This window comes from Acomys russatus, chromosome 22, assembly GCF_903995435.1.
Source record: "Acomys russatus chromosome 22, mAcoRus1.1, whole genome shotgun sequence".
Taxonomy (NCBI): Eukaryota; Metazoa; Chordata; class Mammalia; order Rodentia; family Muridae; genus Acomys; species Acomys russatus.
In genome coordinates this window covers 29,683,874-29,705,584 of record NC_067158.1, presented here as the reverse complement: position 1 = coordinate 29,705,584, position 21,711 = coordinate 29,683,874, and the positions used below count along the sequence as shown (strand labels likewise).

The following is a 21,711-nucleotide window of genomic DNA, read 5'->3' as shown; positions in this document are numbered from 1 at the left end:
ACTTGTGGCTTCTTTCACAAGAGTGGGTACTGTTGACTTGAGGTAGTGCCCAAGATTTAGGGTCTAGGGCCTGTGGGTGTCAGGATTGTCCTAGCCTTAAGATAACAGAGAAGTCACTTAGGCCATTGTGCAAATGACATCTCTCAGAAGGATGAGTTTCATGGCCTAATGCTCAAAGTTTTAAGGGGAAAGGGTTTAAGATAAGTAATACATCAATTCTGGGCAGGGCCTGGCTCAACAGGTAGCAAAGGATCACCAGGTTATAAACTACATTTCCTCCAGCATTCCAGAAAAACAGCTAAGCACCTCATTCCATTGAAGAGACAAGCCGTGTGTTTAACTCCTAGCCTCCAGTGCTTAACTGTGCATAAGGCCCTTTTTGTCCTCTGTAGTTTAGTGTACCAGATTGCTATTTAGATCCTCAGTGTTCTTCCTTTCCTCTTTCACTAGTTTGGATCCCAGAGGCTGCACCTGACTCAGCTGTGTGCCCCCATGTCTAGCTATGATTCTTTAATTGGGTGTGTGTGTGCTGCCCTCACTAGAATCGAAGCTTCCTGGACACCTAGACCGTCGCAGTGCTTTGTGATATGCTTTACTCTCTGTCTGGTGATGGTAGTTATCTTAACTTGCACCTTACCTTCCCAAAGGGGCTCCTGATTTTCTCCAGCTTTGACTTCACTGACCTTTGTGTAGGTGTATATTTGTCACTTTCACTGCTGCTATAACAAAATGTCTGACACTGGCAACTTAAGGAGGAGTTGAATTTGGCTCACAATCTGAGGGTGCAGTCCATCATGGCAGGGGAGGCTTGGTGGCAGGAGCAAGAAGCAGGGGGTCCCAGTACATCTGCTGCAGCCAGGAAGCTGGGAGGTGCATACTGCTTATTCAGTGTGGCACCCCAGTCATGGGATGATGTCACCTACATTCCAGTGGGTCTTCCTGCTCATTTTAGCCTTTCTGTAAGTGCCCTCAGACACTGAGAGAGATGCGTTCCTGGGTACTTGATCCCATTAAGTTGAAGGTCAAGATTAAGCATCACCAGGTGTTTAATAAATACGGTTTGATCTTAGCTGGTTGACTTTTTTTATGATTGTTTGTGTATATGTATTATTATTTTTTTTTAATGTAGCATGTTCACAGTTGGCCATAAAAGAAATGCATACAGTATTATCATAGCCATGTTCTAGATTAGCACACTCACATGCTTTGGGTTTCACATAGCTAATGGCTCCCATAATGAACCACTGAGGGGAGGCATTTCCATATTGCAGAGAGTTGGGCTGAACAGCTCTGAGCTAGATGTTGCCCAAACAGTTCAGTGGGCAACCTTGATGCACGTGATGAAAGCCAAGGGCAGTTTGTGCGTTTGGGGCTCCTTGTCCCAGTGGTGTCCTTGAGAGTCTCTCACCTACATTCTTTGCTGTAGGTCTCAGGATCTAGTATGGACCCTGCTGCTGTTCACAGCTGCCACCTTCTCCAGCAGCTGCGAGAGCAGCGGATCCAAGGCCTGCTCTGTGACTGCATGCTGGTGGTGAGGGGAGTCTGCTTCAAAGCCCACAAGAACGTGCTGGCAGCCTTCAGCCAGTATTTCAGGTGAGTGCCCCACACTGTGCCCTCCACTGCCAAGGAGACTCTGGCAGGAAAGTACTGGGGCTACATTTCACCTTCTTCGGGATTTTCTCTTTGTCTTTGGAGTTTAAACAAAAGGAGAGTTTTGGGTTTTCTTATTTCTTGAATTAGTATCATTTTGTATTTAGAATAACCCGAAAAGAAAAGAGACTCTCAAGTATATTGGGGATGATTGAAAAGAATTAATTTCAGAATTCTCTCTGTGTTTCACTTCCTTTCTGAATTAAATGAGTAAGGAATTGAATCTGCGGTAGGAATCTCACTACAGTAAGAAATGAGGGTAAAGAATGTTGCCTGTCGTGTACGTCTGTCATCCCAGCACATGGGAGACCATGGCAAGAGGATAGAGTGCCAGGCCAGCCAAGGCCGCAGAGGGGTAATTCTGTCCAGAAAAAGAAAGAAATCAGCGTGGGGAAAGGGTTCTGTATGCTTTCCTCCTCTCTCTCCTCCCTCCTTCCTACCTCCCTCCTTTCCCAAATTAAAGCAGCTCAGTTTATGTCTCTATGTGGATGTTGTAAGAAAATCTTTGGTTTAACTTCAGCTTAGTTACTCCTGCCATAGTTTTGGCTTATGTGATTTATATGTACTGAATAACACCAAGCAGTTGTGTTTCAGTGTAGCTAAACCTTTGTACAGTTGCCTGTTCTTTAGAAGTGAATTCTCTGGTTAGTAAGTCTCTCTCTTCAGACGCTACTCTTTAGTGCACATCTACCTGCTCTGGTCAGCAGTGTGTGGAAAGTGGCCTCCTGTTGCCCTAATAACCCTATGGTGGCATTAAGCCTTGTGCGCAGTAGGGTGGGTGGCAGTTTTTGTCCCTGTGCAGAATGATCTCATATTCTTGTGCTTTGCTGTCTACAGTTTCTTTTGTTTTCCCAAGATAGTTATCTCTTGCAGGTGTGCTATGTTGACTGTTCTGAGCTAGCATAGAAACCGAAGGCTGCTGAGGAAGCAGGTGACTGTCGAAAAATGTCCACAGCAGGTCTGTGAGACAGCTAGCTTTCTCAAATTACCTTCTGAGGTTGTACTTGATGCCAGGTCCCTCCCTGTGAACTCAGCCCACTCTGGAACAAGGCGCCTGGGCTTCGTGCGCCTTTTCTTTCTTTCTTTCTTTCTTTCTTTCTTTCTTTCTTTCTCTCTCTCTCTCTCTCTCTTTCTTTCTTTCTTTCTTTCTTTTCCCCCATTAAGTCAAGGTGCAGTTCATCCTGTTGACTTATGGACCTTTGAGTCTCTGCAAAGCAGCCAAAAAGGCCTGGTGGCGGGCACACCAACACTGGGGAAGCAGAGGCAGGAGTCTCTGTGGGTTCTAGGCCAGTCTGGTCTATACAGCAAGTCCCAGGCCACCTAAGTCTACCTAGTAAGACCTGTTTCAAAGAAATAAAAACCAAACCAAACCAACAGACAAATTACAGGTTACATAGTGAGTATATACTGAGACTTGGTTATGGTGTCTGTCTTTATCTTTAGAAGTTTTAAGGCGCGCGCGCGCGCGCGCACACACACACACACACACACACATGCATGTATGTTATATTGTGTGAAGTGTTTCATGTTAAACTAAACTTCAAATACTGAAGTATGTAATTTTTTTTCCAGTTCTATGTCAGTGTGTAATTGCTGCATGTAGTTAATTGTATTTTGAGCAGAATGGATCATGTTCCATAGAGTTACTGCAGGAAGACCTGAGTTTGATCTCCAAGACCCACATGAGAAAATCCAGGCATGGTGGTACATGCTTGTAATTCTAGAACTGGGGAGACAGAGACGAGTGAATCCCTGGGGCTCAGTGGCCAGCCAGCCAAGGCTTCTTTGTAAGCTCCAGGACACTTAGAGACTCTGTTCCTCTAAAACAGGGTGGTGGTGCTTGAGGAACAGCACCTAAAGCTTCTCTGGCCTTCACTTATGCGCACATGTATGTGTGCACACACAGCACACTTAAACACAAAAACCCTAGAACAAAATCAATAGACATGAAATACTTTAGAAATAGAACATTAAAAATAGTTGTGACAAAAGCATTAGTATTCATAGACGTAATATTTTTAATATTTATGTAAAAACTTTAAGAGAACAAGCTAGCAGAATGTGAAAGTAGCTAACACTTTCTTTTGTTAGAAGCCTCTTTCAGAGCTCTTCAAGCCAGAAGAACGACGTTTTTCACCTGGACGTTAAAAACGTCAGCGGCATAGGGCAGATCCTGGACTTCATGTACACGTCACACCTCGACCTTAACCAGGACAACATTCAGGTGATGCTGGACACAGCGCAGTGTTTGCAAGTGCAGAATGTTCTGAATCTGTGCCACACATTTCTGAAGTCGGCCTCTGCAGTGCAGCTGCCAGGCGTGCCCTGTACAGGTGCCTTCTCCCTGCAGAGCGTGCCTCTCAATAGCCCCTGTGCGGTAAGTGAGCACTACCCTCCCTCCTTGCAGGAGTGCTCTTCAGAAGGCCCGCATTCTAAAGTCCTGGCTGAACTGAATCCTCATGCTCCATCAGCAGGTTTCAGTCGGCCCACAGAAGGGTCGAAACCAGATGTTGTAGGTGGCAGCTGCCCAGAGCTTCCCTGCAAACAGCCGAACTACTATTACAAATTCAGAGCGTTGTACAGCAAGCAGTACTACAAGCAAACTGCCTGCCCCAGCCGGGAGCCTGCTTCAGAGCAGGTGCTCACTCCCAGTTCCTCCTCAGACCTCGCTGCAGCAGACTCACAGCCTTCTGTGGAGAGCCGTCCAGCTGTTCTAGAGTCTCCAGAGCACTTGCCTTCCACCTTCCTGGGTCCACCCATCAGGAACTCAGGCACTGACTCTGAGGCAGACTCCCTTTGCCAGCCACCTGCCAAACAGATGAGGCTGAAGAAGGCCATGCACCTGAAAAAACTAAACTTCCTCAAGTCACAGCAGTCAGCTGAGCAAACTCCGCATCCCGAGTCAGATAATGGGTTGGTCAGGAGGGAGGAATCTGCTGCTAAGGAAGATGCAGGCGAGAGAGACAGAAGTCAAACCACTGTAGAAAAAGGGAAGGAAGAGCTGGGTCCAGAGAGCAGCCACGAGGTGGAGATCCCGGAAGCCCCAGCCACATGGGAAGACCCATCCCAGGCCCTGCAGTCCCAGAGACAATATGCGTGTGAATTGTGTGGGAAGCCTTTTAAACACCCAAGCAATCTGGAGCTGCACAAACGGTCTCATACAGGTACACTGCCCTGAGCCCCAGGCACGGAGAAGGAAGCAGCGTGCCCATCCCCCTGCCAGGCCTTGTCTATAGGACACCTGACTCCTCGGTGGAGCCACTGATGTCTGCAGTGAGGCTCCAGGGTGCTGGTTACCATCTGCTGCACTTCTTGATGACGTGTGCATATGTTCTGTGCAGAGCATCATGAAGCTGCTGTAAAAAGATGGCGGCCTTTCACGATCCGTTCCCTCGGCCTGCTGCAGTCAGCTGCTTTGATGCACTGGTTTCTAACTGTAAAACAGACACGCTGGTAGTCAGTTGTCTCTTTAGGGCTCTTAAGTGTCTTTTCTCAGCAGAGTGTAGTCGGATAGTGAACTGTAGTGATTAGATTTGAACCATTCTCAAACTTCTCTCAGAAGTAATTTTAATTTTGAAAACTTAGGATTTTGGAGGCAAGAAATAAACTAAATAAGAAACGTTAACTCCTTGATTTTTGTTTGTTTGTTTGTTGTTTTAGTGGTACAAGGATGCTTGCTGGGCAGCTACTCTGCCACTGAGCTATGTCTGGCCCCCAGCCCCACTCCCCACCTAATGCTTTCAAATGAAAATCTTGCCACCTGAGATATTGAACTTCCAAATGTTTATTATCTTAATTCATCCCATTGTCTTTCCCACAAGTTTTTAAAGGTATTATATAATAAACATCACACTGTGTAATAGCTACGCCTCACTCCCCTCTGGATAACTGAGAAGAATTATTAGTCATCATGAATTAGTAACAGCTAAGTCATACCATGAGCCGGGGGTAGTGGTGCACACCTTTAATCCCAGCGCTTGGCAGGCAGGAAGGCAGACCCCTTGGGAGTCTGAGGACAGCCTGGTCTACATAGTGAATTCCAGGACAGCCAGAGCTACAGAGTGAGACCTTGTCCTAAGAATATGCCTCTCCTCTCCAAAAGCATAGCCATGAACAGCAGCGACACACAGCAGCAGGCTTCCAGATTGCCCTGCTTGTAAGCTGCCAGCTGCCTTCCCTGACAGGCTGTTCTCTTAGCACTTTGGGCTTCTGGTTTGCTCAGGTGATTTCCACTTCATGCCTCAATGGAGACATCTTCACTATTTATAGAAGTCCTTTATAAATGTCAGTGTATTGAATGTAAAGGCTGTCATTATTTCATTACTAGTAGTTCAAAATGAGACCAGGTAAAGGCAACCCTCACTCAGTCTTGCTGTGAAAACAACTTGATTAAAGTCATTCTGTGTGGTTAATTTCCTACAGCTTGAGGAATACTGTCAGTTTTATTTCATTTTTCTTTTAGAAACTTACCTGTTGTAGCTTTAAAGAAGCAAAATTAAATCACTAATGCTGGAGAGCACCTGTGATACAGTCCATAGGGCAGAGACACTTCCTTGGACATAAGTGCTGCATTGAGAAGGCAGCAGAGCGTGGCCTGGACGCCAGGGATCTGTGAGGCCAGAGCTGTTTCAGAATGGTGCAGATGCCACTTCCTTCCTCTCGGTGTGCCATGGAAGATGCCAGTGGCCACATGGTGTGTGATGGTGTCCCACTCGTGGCCAATGAGATGTGTGTTTCTCTCTCTTCAGAATGCCTCCTGTTTCATTTCCAATGTGTATGTGTTAATAGTCACAGCCAGTAGGACTAAAGCTCTATAGATCCTCAATTTTAACAGTAGAAAGGGCTCCCAAGACCCACTGGAATAGAGTTGCTAAAATTCTTGTGACTGATGACTTCTCTTTTTTCAGATTTATCTCTTTTTGGGGGCCTGACCTTGCTGTTATCTGTTACACTAGTAATTACAGAAAGAGTGCAGAACACAGGCCTACATGGTCATGATCATCCAGTGCTGAAGACAAGCTCAGTACAAGCCCAGAAAGCTGCAAGTTGGCACTGCCAAGGTCACATGCCCTGTATGCAGGAACCAGTGTTGTTACTTTTAAGAGGATCTTAATGTAGCCACTTGAATTGGGGAGAGGGGGAAATGACAGCTCTTGGGGGTTCAAGGTCCATTTATTATATTCATGCATACTAAAGTACGCCTCCCAGCAGACCTTCATCCAGAACAGCTGCAGCTTCTTGTAGCAGTGCTGTGTCCTCCAGGCTATTGTGTCCCAGAAAGCAGTAATTGAGTGACTGCACCCAGAGTGAAAAATGCAGCAGGCCACACCCCTCTCTGCTGTGGAGGACCACCTCTGTGTCTCAGCAAAGGGAGGGAGGTAATGCAGAGGGCCTCAGGCCACCTGTGCCCAACTCTTTGGGCTCCTATGTCCATAGCCCCCCCTGGTATAAAGGGATTGTCCACTCTGTTAGGAGTCAGAGGTCAAATAAAGACATGCAATAACAAAGCTCTTATTTGGTTTTGTGCTGATAGGAAACTGGGCAGTCTTTTTATTTCACCATAGGTTTGCCTGTTAGTTTATTTTGCCTTTTAGATGAAGGTATATAGATTTGATTTTATCATCTTTCTGGAGTATCTCAGAGTGAGAGTTAAGTATTTGGAAGTAGAGATGCCCTGTGCCGCACTTCGGGAGTAAAGAATGTCATGGGCCAGTTGTGGTGGCTCTCACCTGTAATCCTAGCACTCAGGAGGCAGAGGCAGGAACTGCTGAGAGTTCCAGGTCAGCCTGAGCTACAGAGGGAGGTTTTGTTCTAAAATAAAACACAGAAGAATGTAATGCTTGCTTGGAAAGGGGCTGCGCAGGAGATCAAATATTTTGAACAAAAATTATTGTACAAATCTTGTACTGACAACAAATTGTTGTGTTTTGCTTTGTTTTAGGTGAGAAACCTTTTGAATGTAACATTTGTGGGAAACACTTCTCTCAGGTGGGAATACTCTTATTTTACTGTTGATAATTGGAAGCCTAAACCCCATTGCTTATTTCATTACCCATAAGACTCACTTTTGTCCTTGGAAGAGAAACCTGTGGTGGTAGCTGTAGCTTAGAGACTTGGGGCTGGGTCAGAACACACATTTCCCGTGCATTGGAAGGTACCACAGTTGTGAGAGCCCTCACCACACCTTTTCTTTTTCTCCACTGATGATGAGTCCTGCTCTGGGGTGTCTTGAAGTTTCCAGTGGTCCACATTAAACTTCCCTGGAGCTGTACAATGTGCTGGGCTAGGTCTCACTGGACTTATAGGCAGAATATTGGGCAAGAATAGACCAAGCCATTTTATTCCCTACTTTGACTGAGGCTTTTGAGCTGACCTCTAGGAAGGTCATTTGGGCGTGGTGAAATTTTGTACAAACTTACTGTGCCTTGCTATGGCAAGTACTGGGTTGGGGCTGGACTCAAAGGCATTCAGAGATTTCCCCTCCACAGAAAGTGTCCAGTGTCATAGTCTGGCTCAGGGCAGCTGCTTTTCTCTCTGAAATAGAGTGTCCTTCTGTTTGTGGTCACATTTAGGGCTCCAGGCATCCAGAGTGGGACTCTGCAGGGGGAATAGCCAGCACTGCTGTCCCATTCAGTGTAGTAGCTCCATAGTGCTGCTGTGTGAAATTCTGCTCAGCCACAAAGTGGCTTTGGGCTGGTTCTACCATAGGGCGGCAGACTGTGATGTGGCAGGGATTGGGAAGGAAGGCCCATGGAGCATGGATGCAGTGCCATTTTGTTACACACCCTTCCTGCCTCTTCCAGCATCCTTTGAGGGGTTGCTTCCCCATTCCTATGCACCTGGCTAGTCTGCACAGTTCACTCTTACCTCTCCATGACTCCCTGCATCTTCTTGTGGTTGGCCCTGCCTTCCCAGGGTGATGACTTGAGGATAATATCATGTCGCGTGTCATCATGAGTTCCCCAGCTTTGGACAGGTGTTGAGTCGTCCCTCTATTATCATCCCTCTATCACCATCCCCGAGGCATTCGCTGCCTTTCGCCTGGGCACTGGAGTGCAGAGCTTGGCCTCTGAAGCTTAAGGGTCTGGAGTTGAACCTTCCTCTGTCAGAGTTACTCACTTGTGACCTTCGGTGAGACACTGTCTTGATCTGTTAGACAAGAATGAAGGAACACCTGCCCTAGAGCATGTGCAGGAGTAAGACGTTGATGAGAAGAGGTTCCTAAAACAACATGTACCCTCCCTCATGGCTCTGCACTCGGTTCTTCTGTGGTCCTCCGCACCACCATTTTCATCATAGCTGCATAGGACTAGGGCCAGTGAGATAGCTTAGCAGGTAGGAGTGTTGCTGCCAAGCCTGACAACTTTTTCTTCCACACAGTGGAAGGAAAAGAGGCAGCTACTGCAAGTTGTCCTTTGGTCTTCAAATGTAGTTTTTACATGCTCCCCCTCCCCCAGCACTGCTGCTATACTGTCCCTCAGAAACACCCTGTTCTTGCTTTGAGTGGGTCTCTGTCATCTTTTTAAAGAGTGATTTTGATGTACAGCCAAGTGTAAGAACCATGCTTTAGACATTGATCTGGGTCCAACTTCTGCATGCTACCCAGGACGGCTGTCTGGAAAGCCCCTTTCTTCTGGATTGTGTCTGCTCTGTCAGGTTTTTATGAGTGTCTCTGGCTGTAGTTTTCAGATGAGTCTTGCTGCTTTATTTTCATAGCACAGGGATGAAACTTTTGAAAAAGGACTGTTTTAAAAGCCTGATTTAGTAAGAGTTATTTGTCACTAAGCTATCCCTAGCTCTGCCACATGCTAGGATGCTACAGACACGAGCAAGACTACAGAGCTTGCTGTTCAAAGAAAGAAATAAGTGTTCAGACTGTCAATGACAAGGAGACTCGGGACAGCGATGCCAGAATACATGTAGAAGCAGTGCAGACAGAGAGAAGAGAGCAGTCATGGCTGCCTGACAGGCGTGGCATGCGTGGAAGGCTAAGGGCAGCACTTGGCTGTCTTTGGATGAGCCTTGGAGACAGCTAGGACTCGGGGTGGGGGACAGGGTGCTGTTGCCTAAGATACCCAGAAGATAACGCCCTGCCATCCCATCTCCACTATACATTCTTCTGGAAAGGACTAGAGTGAACAGTGGCGGTCACCATTCCTTGGGATACCCCTTTTGGTCCGCCAGGATGTGCTGGAGTACTGAGGTCCTAAGAGCTTTTTCTTCAGAGAATTGGAAAGTTTGAAAGCATTTACTAGTAAGAATCTCTGATCCTGTTTCCTAATGATTGGCTGTCTAGAAGAGTTAGCCTGCCTGCCCTTAACCACAGCTTTGCTTATGAGCCAGCAGGCACTGTGGCATATTAGCCAGCATCATCTTGGATTGTGGTGGTGATACACTCAGCTGTTCATAGCATCCCATGCTCTTAGAGAATGGCTATGTCTTGTGTTCTGTGCTTCCTGTGTGGTACACAAGGATACCAGTACTTCCAAGACAGTTCGGGAGAGGAAAAGCCTATCTTTGGAGAAAATCAGAGCTGTTCTTTCTCCCCAGGGAGGCAGGAAGAAAAGCTTTGATCAGCTGGTACCACATTCCAAGAGGCCGAGGGCAGTCTTGGGTGAGAGTCCATGTTTTCTTGTAGTGCTATCTAGATGGGGGTGCCTTCCCTTGTCAAACATAGTATGTCAAGGAAGCCTTCTGGGACAGTTCAGAGGCAGGGTCCTGAGTGCTGGGCTGACTTCAGAGCAACCATTCACCCCATCCTTGGTGAAAGTGCAAGAAACAGGGACACCTTAATGACCATGTCCTGCAGCGCTCATCTGGGGCTTCTGTGGGTCTAATCACATCATTTCATAACATTAACAGGGGAGTGTATGTTTGTCCTTAGTGTCTTTTTAATGTTAGCATTTTCTGAAATCCTAAAGACTTGGAACTCAGCTAGATGGCTAATGTCTGAGATGTTTTCCATCTGAGTTTGTGAGCCCCTCACTCTTACTCAGCTACCAGCTATGGGAAAGTGAGGCCAGGTTTCTTTATGGTTGAATACATCCAGCATGAATGTGGGTCCTGGGGATTGAATTGAGTACATCTGTCTTGGAGGCAAGTATCTACCTGCTGAGCCAACTCATGCGCTTGGACGTTACTTCTTTTTTTCTGGTGGGATTTTTTCTGTTATTTACTCTGTCTTAACTTACACGTTATTAAAAAGAAAATTCTTTTTTGCTAATATCTTCAGCTTTTTTTTTTTTTTTTTTTTTTTTTTTTTTTTTTATTTTTATTTTTTTTTATTAATTTATTCTTGTTACATCTCAATGTTTATCCCATCCCTTGTATCCTCCCATTCCTCCCCCCCCCTTTTCCCATTATTCCCCTCCCCTATGACTGTTCCTGAGGGGGATTACGTCCCCCTATATATTCTCATAGGGTATCAAGTCTCTTCTTGGCTACTTGCTGTCCTTCCTCTGAGTGCCACCAGGTCTCCCCCTCCAGGGGACATGGTCAAATGTGAGGCACCAGAGTATGTGAGAAAGTCGTATCACACTCTCCACTCAACTGTGGAGAATATTCTGACCATTGGCTAGATCTGGGAAGGGGTTTAAAGTTACCTCCTGTATTGTCTTGGCTGGTGCCTTAGTTTGAGCGGGACCCCTGGGCCCAAATCTGCCTATCATATTGTTCTACTTGTAGATTTCTAGGACCCTCTGGATCCTTTTATTTTGCTGTTCTCCCATGCGTCTCTCATTTAGAGTCAGCAGATAAATCAAAAGTAGCCAAGCGTGGTGATGCACATCTTTAATCCCAGCTCTCAAAGCAGGCAGATCTCTGTGAGTTTGAGGCCAGCTTGGTCTACATAATAAGTTCCAGTCCAGCCAGGGTAACATAGTGAGACCCAGTCTCAGGAGACAAACAACAGCATGAAGACCAGGGGAATTAGCTCTCCCAGCTCCAGTGTTGTGACCCAAGGCCTCTCAAGAGCTTCAGCTGACCTGTCTGTAAAATACAGTACAGCTTTATGAGCCTTGAGTCTAGCGATGCGTGCAGCTACTGAGCAGAGCTCTCTGTTCATAACATAGTTATCACTGTGGCACAGTTTCTGTAAACACAACTGCAGATGAGTTGTTTTTTGTTTGTTTTGTTTTGTTTGTTTGTTTTTAAGATGTACTCTGTGCACTTTGGATACCAATAGCATGGCTACAGTCTACTAAAAAGAAAAAGTATGGATTAATGCCTAAAATAACAGGGCCAGGTCTCCTGGGTCATCTGTACAAATTACCTAAGTGCACTATAGATTGGTTGTTGGTTTTTTTTGGGGGAGGGTTATTTTCCCAAGTCATTATATCAGTTTTATTTAATATGTGTTTGTATAGTTTGTCACCCTAGTTATGTGCTACTGTATCTAGGGAAAGATGCTGATTTTGGTATGTATTTCCATGTGCTATGTGAAGGTTTTTGTTGCTGATGCTTTCTTTTGTTGTTTGTTTTAATTTGCTTGGGTTTTTTGTGGGTTTTGTTTGGTTTGGCTTTTGTGGGTTTTTTGTTTGTTTGTTTTTTGTTTTTGTTTTTTTGGGTTTTGTTTTGTTTTTGTTTTGTTGAGACAGTCTCTTTATGTCGTCCTGGCTGTCCTGGTACTTGATGGTATCACTGGCTCACCTCAAACTCATGGTAGTCTTCCTGCCTCAGCCTTCTGAGTGCTGGGACTACAGGCCTATATTACTACATTCATCTACTACTGCTTGTCACACTGTACATAAGAAGAGTGTTGGGGTATAGTTGCTTTGAAAAAAGTCATCCTCTGAGCTTGTACAGTGTTGTGTGTGTGTGGTGTTCTTGCTATAAATGGCTCAGACTGTGTTTCATCACAATACATACTTACTGAAGAACTTGAGTGAGACAGAGGGTTCCGCCCGGCAGTGGAGCAGATGCTGTGTTGGTGGTTGTGTTAGTGCATGACATTGGTTTTTCTGAAGTTTGCATGCTGCTGGCTAAAGCAATTAGTATTTGAAATCCCGCTCTCCAAGAGGCAGTGTCCCAGGTGCAAAGTGGGTGTCTTGTTGACTGTTCAGGACATGTCAGTTTCTTGTGATTTGCAAAAGCAGAGAAGACTTGCACTCTTAAGACCAGTACTAACCAGCCCAGCCATGGCTCTGAGCAGCTGTTCTATTTGCCTAATGTCAGCTTCTCAGCTGGAAAATAGAATACCAGTTGCCAGTGGGTATAAAAGCGTAGTTAGGATTTCAGCGTGAGGGTTTTGCTGTTGACGTTTGCCATGGTCTTGTTATTAATAGTCCCTATATTAAAAACAGTCTGTTTACCAATGTTCTGCCAAAACCCCTCTGGTTATTGTTTTCTCTCAGCTGTGTTTATCGGTCTTGAGTGTCGTGTCTAACTGGGGCTTCCCATGACATTGTTCAGGCAGCATCTTTTGTATCTGTGAGCTTTGACTCACAGATGGACTGTAACCAGAACTGTCCTTACATTTTGCTGGAGGCTGCTTGCAGAGGTAAAGAGAGAACTTATCAGCTGGCTTTTGCGCACTCTCCCTTCTGGCTCTGTTGTGCACTGCAGTATGGCCCACAGGCATCTTTGTCATTGTGGGCTTGTTTGTCAGCAGGGCACAGCTTAAGCTGTTCAGGTAAAGAAAGGGAAGGCTTTGCCTCTCAACCCTAATTTGGAACATTTCCAGGGGTCATTTGTGACACGGGAAGCATTTGCAGTTTTGCTCTCTCTTATTAGGTAATTTTCTGATTTCACTCTGATGAGTGTATGGAAATCTATGTGCAAAACCCTGCCAGCTTCACTAGGGATGCAAAGAGCCCCAGTGCTGCTACGTTCTCCTGAGATGCACTCTCACATAGAGGTGAAAAATGCAAAGCCAGCCAGGCAGAGCCAGTCTTATTGTGAGAAGACACACTTTCTGGAAAGGTCATTTGATTCTTTCAAACAAATGCCTGGGTTTTAGAAAGAAGTCATGAGCATTGAGATAAGCCCCCTGATTGCTAAATCTCCAGATGACCCTGCACATGGGTGGTCCTAATTAAGTATATCAAGGTCTGCCTAAAATTAGTCCTGGGAGCCCAAGTTCCTCCCCTTTTACACAGGAAGCATCACAAAGTGGACACCAGTGTTGAGGCCACAGCTGGGGCTCCTTGTGCAGCAGGTAGCTGCCCTTGGCCTTGCGCACAGCTTCCTGGCTGCCCTCTATTAGAAGTGTGGTAGGATCTGCTAAATCTGTCAGTTCCCTTTTGAGCTTGTGTAACTTTTTTGGTCCTTCATTATTGGTGTGTTTCTTGTCCTCTTATAGGCAGGCAATCTTCAGACTCACTTACGCCGGCACTCTGGGGAGAAGCCATACATCTGTGAAATCTGTGGAAAGAGGTCAGTGCTGGGCTCAAGGTGCCACATGTAAGGGACTGTGGGTGGTCCAAGTGTCTTTGTCCAGTGCACGTCATTGGTCACCAGGGCTCACACACAGCCACACAGCCATGGCAGAGCACAAGTGCATTCACTCTTCAACACAGGGGAGAATAAGAAGAAAGCATGAAAATCTAGGCCAGGGCCTCAGGAAGGATGCAGCTCTACAGGAAACGAACTAGTTTATGCTGAAATGATCATTCTGAAAACATCCCGAAAGAGGAGACTGTCTAGTCAGGGGAAACAGTGTCTGCAGCCTGAGACTAGACCTCCAGAGAGAAGATAAAAGACGGCACCTAAGCTGTGCTATCAAACTAAGCTCTTGGCTTTAGGACAGAATCAATAACACTCAGCCTTAGCAGGTGAGTTTTGACCTGAAAACTGAGTGTTGGCATAGCAACAAAGAATCGTCCTTTTTGAGTGGGTTGACACCTTTGCAGTGACTCCTTTCACAAGGCATAGGGTAAATGAAGAGCTTGCCCATCCCTCCTGTATGGAGATCACAGCCTCAGCCCTCCATCCCTTTGCTTGATAGTAGGCCAGGGGCTTTTTACTCCTCTCTCCTGCAACTGTGCTAGAACATCAGGCCTCAACCAGAAGTCTCGCAAGCCAAGGCATCCCCACTGCTCCATGTCTGGGTAACTCATTTGCCCAGCGTCTGTTACTCCCACCATCTGTTCTGTGCTGTAGGGTAGCATAAACGTCAGTAGCTCATGTTCTGTGCCCTTCACAAGTCTCCCTTGCAATGTCTGGAGCTTAGAGATGGACACAGTATCATTCAGAAGCCAGAGCCCTCCAACATACCCCACAGCACACACTGAGCACAGCAGACGGAGAAGTCAGCCTCAAATGGGTTTTGGGAACATGGCCTACCTCTGCACTGGAGGAAAATGGAATAGAGCAAAGGCTGCCTGGCTGACCACAGCTCCCTTCTGTTGCAGCCGCCTGAACATAAAGCCAAGCTCTGGGTGGCAATCATCTGGTCAAGGCAGGTAGCCAGCAGCACAGACAGAACTGCCTCATGTACTGTTGCTTCCTATAGGCTCCTGAGTGTATTTTGAAGTGTTGAAAATTAGGATCTTGGGAATTCTATGTAAAATCTTCTCTGTGCTTCACCTGCCTTGGAACAACCCACCAGCTATCACAGGTGGGGGTGGGGGCCAACCAGGAAAGAGTAGACTTAACCTCATGGGTGAGGAGGTACTTGCTGCCTGCCGAAGAGAGTGAGCAACTGTGCTCCCTGTTTCCCATCCCGAAACACAGGTTATGGTAGGGTGAAAGGGCTTCCTGTGTGTGGAGACAATAATGGACCCTCAGGCACTCAGCATGTCCTGGGCTGGGGGTAGCTTCCTTCTTCATCCCCATCTCTGCCGCTCTGTCTTAGGATGAGTGTGTCTGAGTCTCCAGTTTGGGCTCAAGGTAAGCAAGTTCATTTTGTAGGATGGGTGCAGGGGAGCCAAACTGTCCCTGGCCTGAAACCTGAAGTCTTGTTTCACTCTAGAATGAGCAGAGATGGTTTCATGGCCAAGACCATGCAGAGCTCACCCTGTGCTCCTCAACGTGTGCCTTGAGCTGGCACACCACAAGGGGTGTTTTCCCATAAGCCCAATAATCCCACCAGGATGTCAGCACCACAGGGTTTCATGTTCATTTGAACCGTGAGACTTGCCAGCAAGATGGCTCAGAGAATGAAGGCTCTTGCAACCTAGCCTGGTGACCTGAATTAGTTCCAAGGATCCATCAGTGGAAGGAGAGCACTAATTACCCCCAGCCTCCACTTGCATGCTGCAGTGTAAATACACTAAATAAATAAATGCAATTTTTTTTTTTAAAGTAAGAAAATGAACTGTGAGACTCTGTTTCATTTAACTGTTGGCTTTCTGGTCTTGTGCTGTTGGAAACTGGAAAGTGTGATGAAGCAAACAGGAAGTATCCTAAAACCAAAATGCTGGCATCATTTTCTGCTTCCCCTGAAGCAGAGAAATGGAAATGTTTTATACACAAGGCAGGCCATATCCCACGCTATTCAAAGCTGGTGGCGCAGCCTATCTCCTCTGAATGGCCCCAGTTGTCAGCGGCTCATCACTGGTGTCACCAGGCTTCTCATAGGACTTTGCACTTCCTTGCAGGTTTGCGGCCTCTGGTGATGTCCAGCGCCACATCATCATTCACTCTGGAGAGAAGCCACACTTGTGTGACACATGTGGCCGAGGTATTGCTGAGTGAGCGAGTCCCTTGGTGCTCAGGGTCACTGCTGCGGGTTCCTGTCTATCAGCCTAACCCTTGTTGTGGTCTGCCTAGGGTTCAGCAATTTCAGCAATTTGAAGGAACACAAAAAGACACACACGGCTGACAAGGTGTTCACCTGTGATGAGTGTGGGAAGTCCTTCAACATGCAGAGGAAGCTGGTTAAGCATCGTGTGCGGCACACGGGAGAGCGGCCCTACAGCTGCCCTGCCTGCGGTGAGTGATACTGGCCATCCGGAAAGCTGGCCTCATCCTATGTGAGGTGGAGTTGCCCACCCTGCATAGTAAGGTGGCTGCCGCAAGTCGCTGTTCTCATAGAGTGTGAAAGTGGTAGTTCCTTTGCCTCCTCACAGGAATGATGCCACATACCAGACTCTGCATCTTTAAAGCATCAGGAACTGACCCTGATGCTCCAGATATAAAGCAGCTCCAAGAGCTGGCAGCCCTAATGGGAAGGAATGGAGTCTGGGAGCAAAGAGCTTGCTTCTTGGAGTCACAAATTAGAAGGCAAAGGGCCTGTCTAGGCCCTTTGGGTATTGTGGGTATTGATAATAGATGGAGAGCAGGTAGCTCTCCACCTCAGCTGCCTTGCTGCACAGATTAAGACAACAGCTGCCCCTGTAGCTTGTGACCACTGCATGGAATCTAGACTCATACACCCCCAAGCACCCGAGGAGGCCATGTGCCCATGTAGCGTTGTATGTGTCAGATTGACAATGCTGATGGAGCTGTGGTGACTGAGTGACCGATCCATATAATGGTCTGTTCAGAGCAGTTGGGGTTTGCTCAGAGTGCACCTGGATTAGGTTCCAGAGGGCTGGGGCTGCAGTTGGCATCTGACAGCACAGAGCTTTGGGAATGCAGCCAGGGTTTCATTCCTGTCTTTGTTTTGACAGATGTAGCCAACTCTCTATTGTGCCCTAATAACTGTGAGGTCAGGGTTACTCCACTCTTCATGCTAACTCACATACTAGGTACCCTACGGGTGGTGGCGGCAACTTCCTAGTTAAGGTAGTGGGTCAACAAAAGGCAAAGCATCTGCTTTATGGCCAGAGATGGCAGGGAGCAAAAAGCAGCTAGGACACACAGTAGTAAAGGAAGAGCCAGGAAACTGCCAAGCTGTAGACTACCACAAACATTACCAGGACAACACGTGTAAAGCTGCGAAGATGCCTGATGTTATGTGAAAACTGTGAACCTGGCACTAGGCAAAACATGGTGAGCTATTGGTGTGTGCTGATTCAGGTTTTTATGGAGGTATTCAGGGTTTTCTTGCCTGGAGAGTCCTATCTAGTTTGATTTTTCAAGGGCATTCTGCTTTGTACCCCACCCCACATGCTGCTGTTGCTTTATAAGGCCTACACAGTGAGGAATCAAAGACAGTGGCATTCGCATTCACTAAGGGAGAAGGTCTCAGTCTGTCCAGTTCAAGGAGCTAAGGAGCTCTGTACATACACATCAGGGCCTTTGCAGTTACCTACTGAGGTCCCACTTCTCACAAGGAAGCAGGCCGAATGACAAGCCGCCTGCACAGACGTCAGGAAAGGGCTGTTGCTAGGGCCCAGGCTGGCCTTACTGCATTACTGTAGTAGCAGCTGCTCCTGCCTGCCTGCTGCCACCATGGCTCAAGGCTCCCTTCAGAGGTCTAGCTCGAGTGACTCACTTTAACTAGCTGGGCCCCTCTCATAAAGCTTCCTCATCCTCCCTAAGTAGCATCCTCACTTGGGAAGCATCAAGGACACTGCAGGCTCAAATGACAGCACTGCTGCACAGGAGGAACACTTCTGAGGAGGGCCTTTTTCAGCCCAGTGTGGGAGCGGCCATGGCTGCCTGGGCAGTAGTCCCGAGGCCTAGAGGACTTGTGCTGAGCCTCAAACTGCAAGGGCCCATCGGAGAGGGACCTCATCCAAAGTGAGGGTGCCATGGCCCACCAGCTTCCCGTAGATCAGTTGTTCAGAAGGAGGGGATCCTTCCCATTCTGAAGTACGCCTTCTCTGCAGGGAAGTGCTTTGGGGGCTCAGGAGACCTGCGCAGGCATGTCCGCACTCACACTGGGGAGAAGCCGTATAGCTGTGAGATCTGCAGCAAGTGTTTCACACGGTCTGCAGTGCTGCGGCGGCACAAGAAGATGCATGGCAGAGCTGATGCCAGGAGCCCAGCCGAGCTGGATGAGCTGAGCCAGGCCATGGAGACCTCTGACCTGGACAGGTCCCAGAGCTCTGACTCCTTCTCCCAGGATGTGTCCGTCACGATGATGCCTGTGTCTGTCAAGCTCCCTGTGCACCCGGTGGAAAGTTCTGTGGCAGGATTTGATGGTCACTGTAGTGGCTCCTACAGTAAGGTGCGCTCCATGCTCCATCCTCCCAGCATGAGTGACCAGGACAAACTGGACCTGGATCCTGCTAAGCTGGCCAAGCCTCAGGTGCTGCAGAGCCAGCCACAGGCCTATGCTTACTCAGATGTGGACACCTCAGTAGGTACTGAGCAGCCACAGACTGATAGCATGGCTGTGTCCCGCTCTTCCCTGGCCACTTTGGACAACCACTGCAGTGAGCCACTAGGCAGCAGAACACCTTCAGTGACTTACAGGAGCTCTGAGGGACAGTTTTTCTCCAGCATGACTCTGTGGGGGTTGGCAATGAAGACGCTGCAGAATGAGCATGAGCTGGAGCAGTGATGTGCCGTCTCAGCGTTGGAGGGAAGCATCCTTCTTGGCCAGGTTTGCTCCCTTTCAGCTCTGGAAAACAGATAATTTCCCTCGCAGTGATTGCTGGGAGCTCTAGCACTTTGAGTCCAGGAATTGGGAGAAAGGCCTGCTCGCCCCCTCTGGTTCCAGGAAGGCAGACTGACCACCTAGGCCTATTTCCAGGGCAGCCTAAGGCATGAGAACAGTTGATGCATATCACAGTGACAGTGTACCTCTCATCAGCAACTGTACATTTTCGTCCTGTTAAGTGACATGTGTATACATAAAAGTACAGATATTTTTACGTTTTTATGATAGAAGATTTTAGTATCTTATATTTTTAAATATTTATACAGATTCTATTTGTATATGGAACTTGTAATTTAATTTGAATAAATGAACTTGCTTTTCTATATAATGTTTTATATTTTCCAATTTTTCCAGTATTTATTTTTTTTTTTTTAATTCAAAGTCTCACCATGTATCTCTAGCTAGCTTTGAACTGTCTACCTGACTAGTCTGACCTTGAACTCACAGAGATCCACCTCTTTGTGCACCTCTCAAGTGCTGGAATTAAAGGAATTTGCCACCATGCCCAGTTCTCAAGCCTTTGTGTTAACCTGAAGGCCTTAGTACTATAAAATTACATATCAATGCCAAAGATCCTGGCTTTGAACCTCAGCACCACCCAAAAATGAAGTAAGTGTTACTGACTTACTTGGCTGTAAGCCCTGAGTTGAATGGTGTTACCAGCATGGCGCAGGGGCCTCAGAGTCCTCTGAACAGCCTGACCCAGCAGCCACTTCTGGGTAGAACTGAGCAGGGTCTTCTTTAGACTGGCTGGCTTCAGGGTGAGATAAGCTTTTGATAGGCTGAAGTAGTCTAGCACCCACGTGGAAGTTCCCGTCAGCTTCTGTCCTAATGAAACTCCCTGGCCCTGAGTTTTCTCCATCCCTCAGGCCCGAGGGCCTCTGTGATTGACATGTCCACACTACTGTCTCAGGGATGTGTAAGCAGACATGGGAATGGCTTCCTTGTATCACTGTGGATTGCCTACCAGAATCTTTGAGAACAACCTCTGGCAACTCCAGCTCAGAAAAGCGATGTACCTGACAGCCTGCCAAGGACAGGAGGATTCCACAGAGAACAGCTAGGCCCAGAGAACTGTCAGCTCTGAGTGACATCCAGTTCCCCTCCGAATTTCCTAGCCACTTACTACACCATGGTCCCCTAAGACTGGCACAGAAGGCAGAACCAGAGCTTCGTGGGGGTTGAGCATCCTGCCCAAGAGCATGCCTGAGTGTGGGTGCCTTGAATAGCCCGTGTCTGGGTTGAACTTGGAATGTGATGGTTGTTGGCGAATATTCGCCCCTTACACCCTTCCCTTTTCTCCCATCTCCCACTGCTTCTCACTCCAGTAGCTCTCACCTTGGTCCCTCACCTCATCCTTACATATCCCTCTTAGCCAGGCTACACGCCATAGTCCTCACAGCTCTCCAACCAGGTCATCCATCACACTGATGGGACAATCCATCTCTGCCTTCTGTGTACCCAGCTGGTAAGAAGTGACCCTTTGCTTTCTAGAAGCACTTGCACTGAGCCATTAACCCATTTTTTTCACAGCCATCATTTGCAGTCTCCTCCAGCTCCTTGGGCTCTGACACCTATTTGTGCATCCCACCTGTGGCCTTGCTATGGTTCTGAGAATGCAGAAGCAAACAGGAACTTTCTTCCAACTCCTACTACCCTGTGTCTACACCTATTGACTATACCGAGGTGATCAGCAGCCCCCTCCCCAGCCCACTTCATCACTGTAGAATGCAGTAAGCCCCTGTGCAGGCCTTTGGTTTCCCTGCAGGGTTCATAAGCCTGGAGAATGTTCCATGAAGTGCCTAGCCCTTCAGACACCCAGTACTTAACTTGGCCAGTGCATACTTTAGAAGACTTTTTCATTGGAATATTGCCCCTAGATTGACCATCTGACTTTCCCATGAGCCCTAGCCATTATTCTGCTGAGATGCTTTCCCTCAGGTGACCAGTGGCCTCTTCATTGCAATTCACAAATGGATTCTCAACCCTCCAGCTCAGGTGGCTCTCAGGTAGACCTGAGCAGTACGTCTACCTTTATTTCTAGGGATACTCCTTTCTCCAGTGACCAGCTCAGTCTCAGAATCTATCCTTGCTCACTCCAGTCCACATCTGAACATCAAGTGTCCCAGAGCCTAGGCCCTGGATTCCCCGCCCCCCACCCCTTTTTCCCTGCCCACTCTCTAGATCTCAAGACTTCGGACCACAACTCAGTAAGCATAAGACCTCTTACCTGGACCTCTCAGACCTCTAGAGTTATATGAATGCTTGCTGCTCTTGCAGAGGACCCCAGTTCAGCTCAGTTCTGTATTGGGATGCTAAAAAACACCTGTTACCTCTAGCTCCAAGTGGTGTCTACCACCCTCTTCTGGCCTCCACAGGCACTGCACTCACTTGCATACATACAGATAATATAGAAAACTTAAGTTCAGTAAAAGAGCAGTAGTAGGTTGGCAGTGGCGCACACCTTTAATCCCAGCACTTGGGAGACAGAGGCAGGCAGATCTCTGTGAGTTCCAGGGCTGCATAGAGAAACCCTGTCTCAAAAAACAAAACAAAACAAAACAAACAGTAGGTAAGACTTGGCAAGATCCTCTGCTGTGCCCTGTATCATCTCATCAACTCCTCCAACA

General features: G+C 47.4%; 1 protein-coding gene across 2 annotated transcripts; it reads left to right on the top strand.

Moving 5' to 3' along the window:
- Positions 1-1,024: 1,024 nt before the first annotated feature.
- On the top strand, positions 1,025-19,118 carry Zbtb49 (zinc finger and BTB domain containing 49). 2 transcript variants are annotated; one of them, XM_051164746.1, is made up of 7 exons: positions 1,025-1,593; positions 3,745-4,814; positions 7,592-7,638; positions 13,949-14,022; positions 16,188-16,270; positions 16,360-16,521; positions 18,306-19,118. In XM_051164746.1, the coding sequence occupies exons 1-7, from the start codon at positions 1,442-1,444 to the stop codon at positions 18,980-18,982; spliced, it is 2,265 nt and encodes a 754-aa protein (XP_051020703.1). In that variant the 5' UTR covers positions 1,025-1,441; the 3' UTR covers positions 18,983-19,118. The 2 variants fall into 2 exon arrangements, with proteins under 2 accessions (XP_051020703.1, XP_051020702.1); XM_051164745.1 differs by having other exon boundaries at positions 1,028-1,593; positions 3,742-4,814.
- Positions 19,119-21,711: the final 2,593 nt, after the last annotated feature.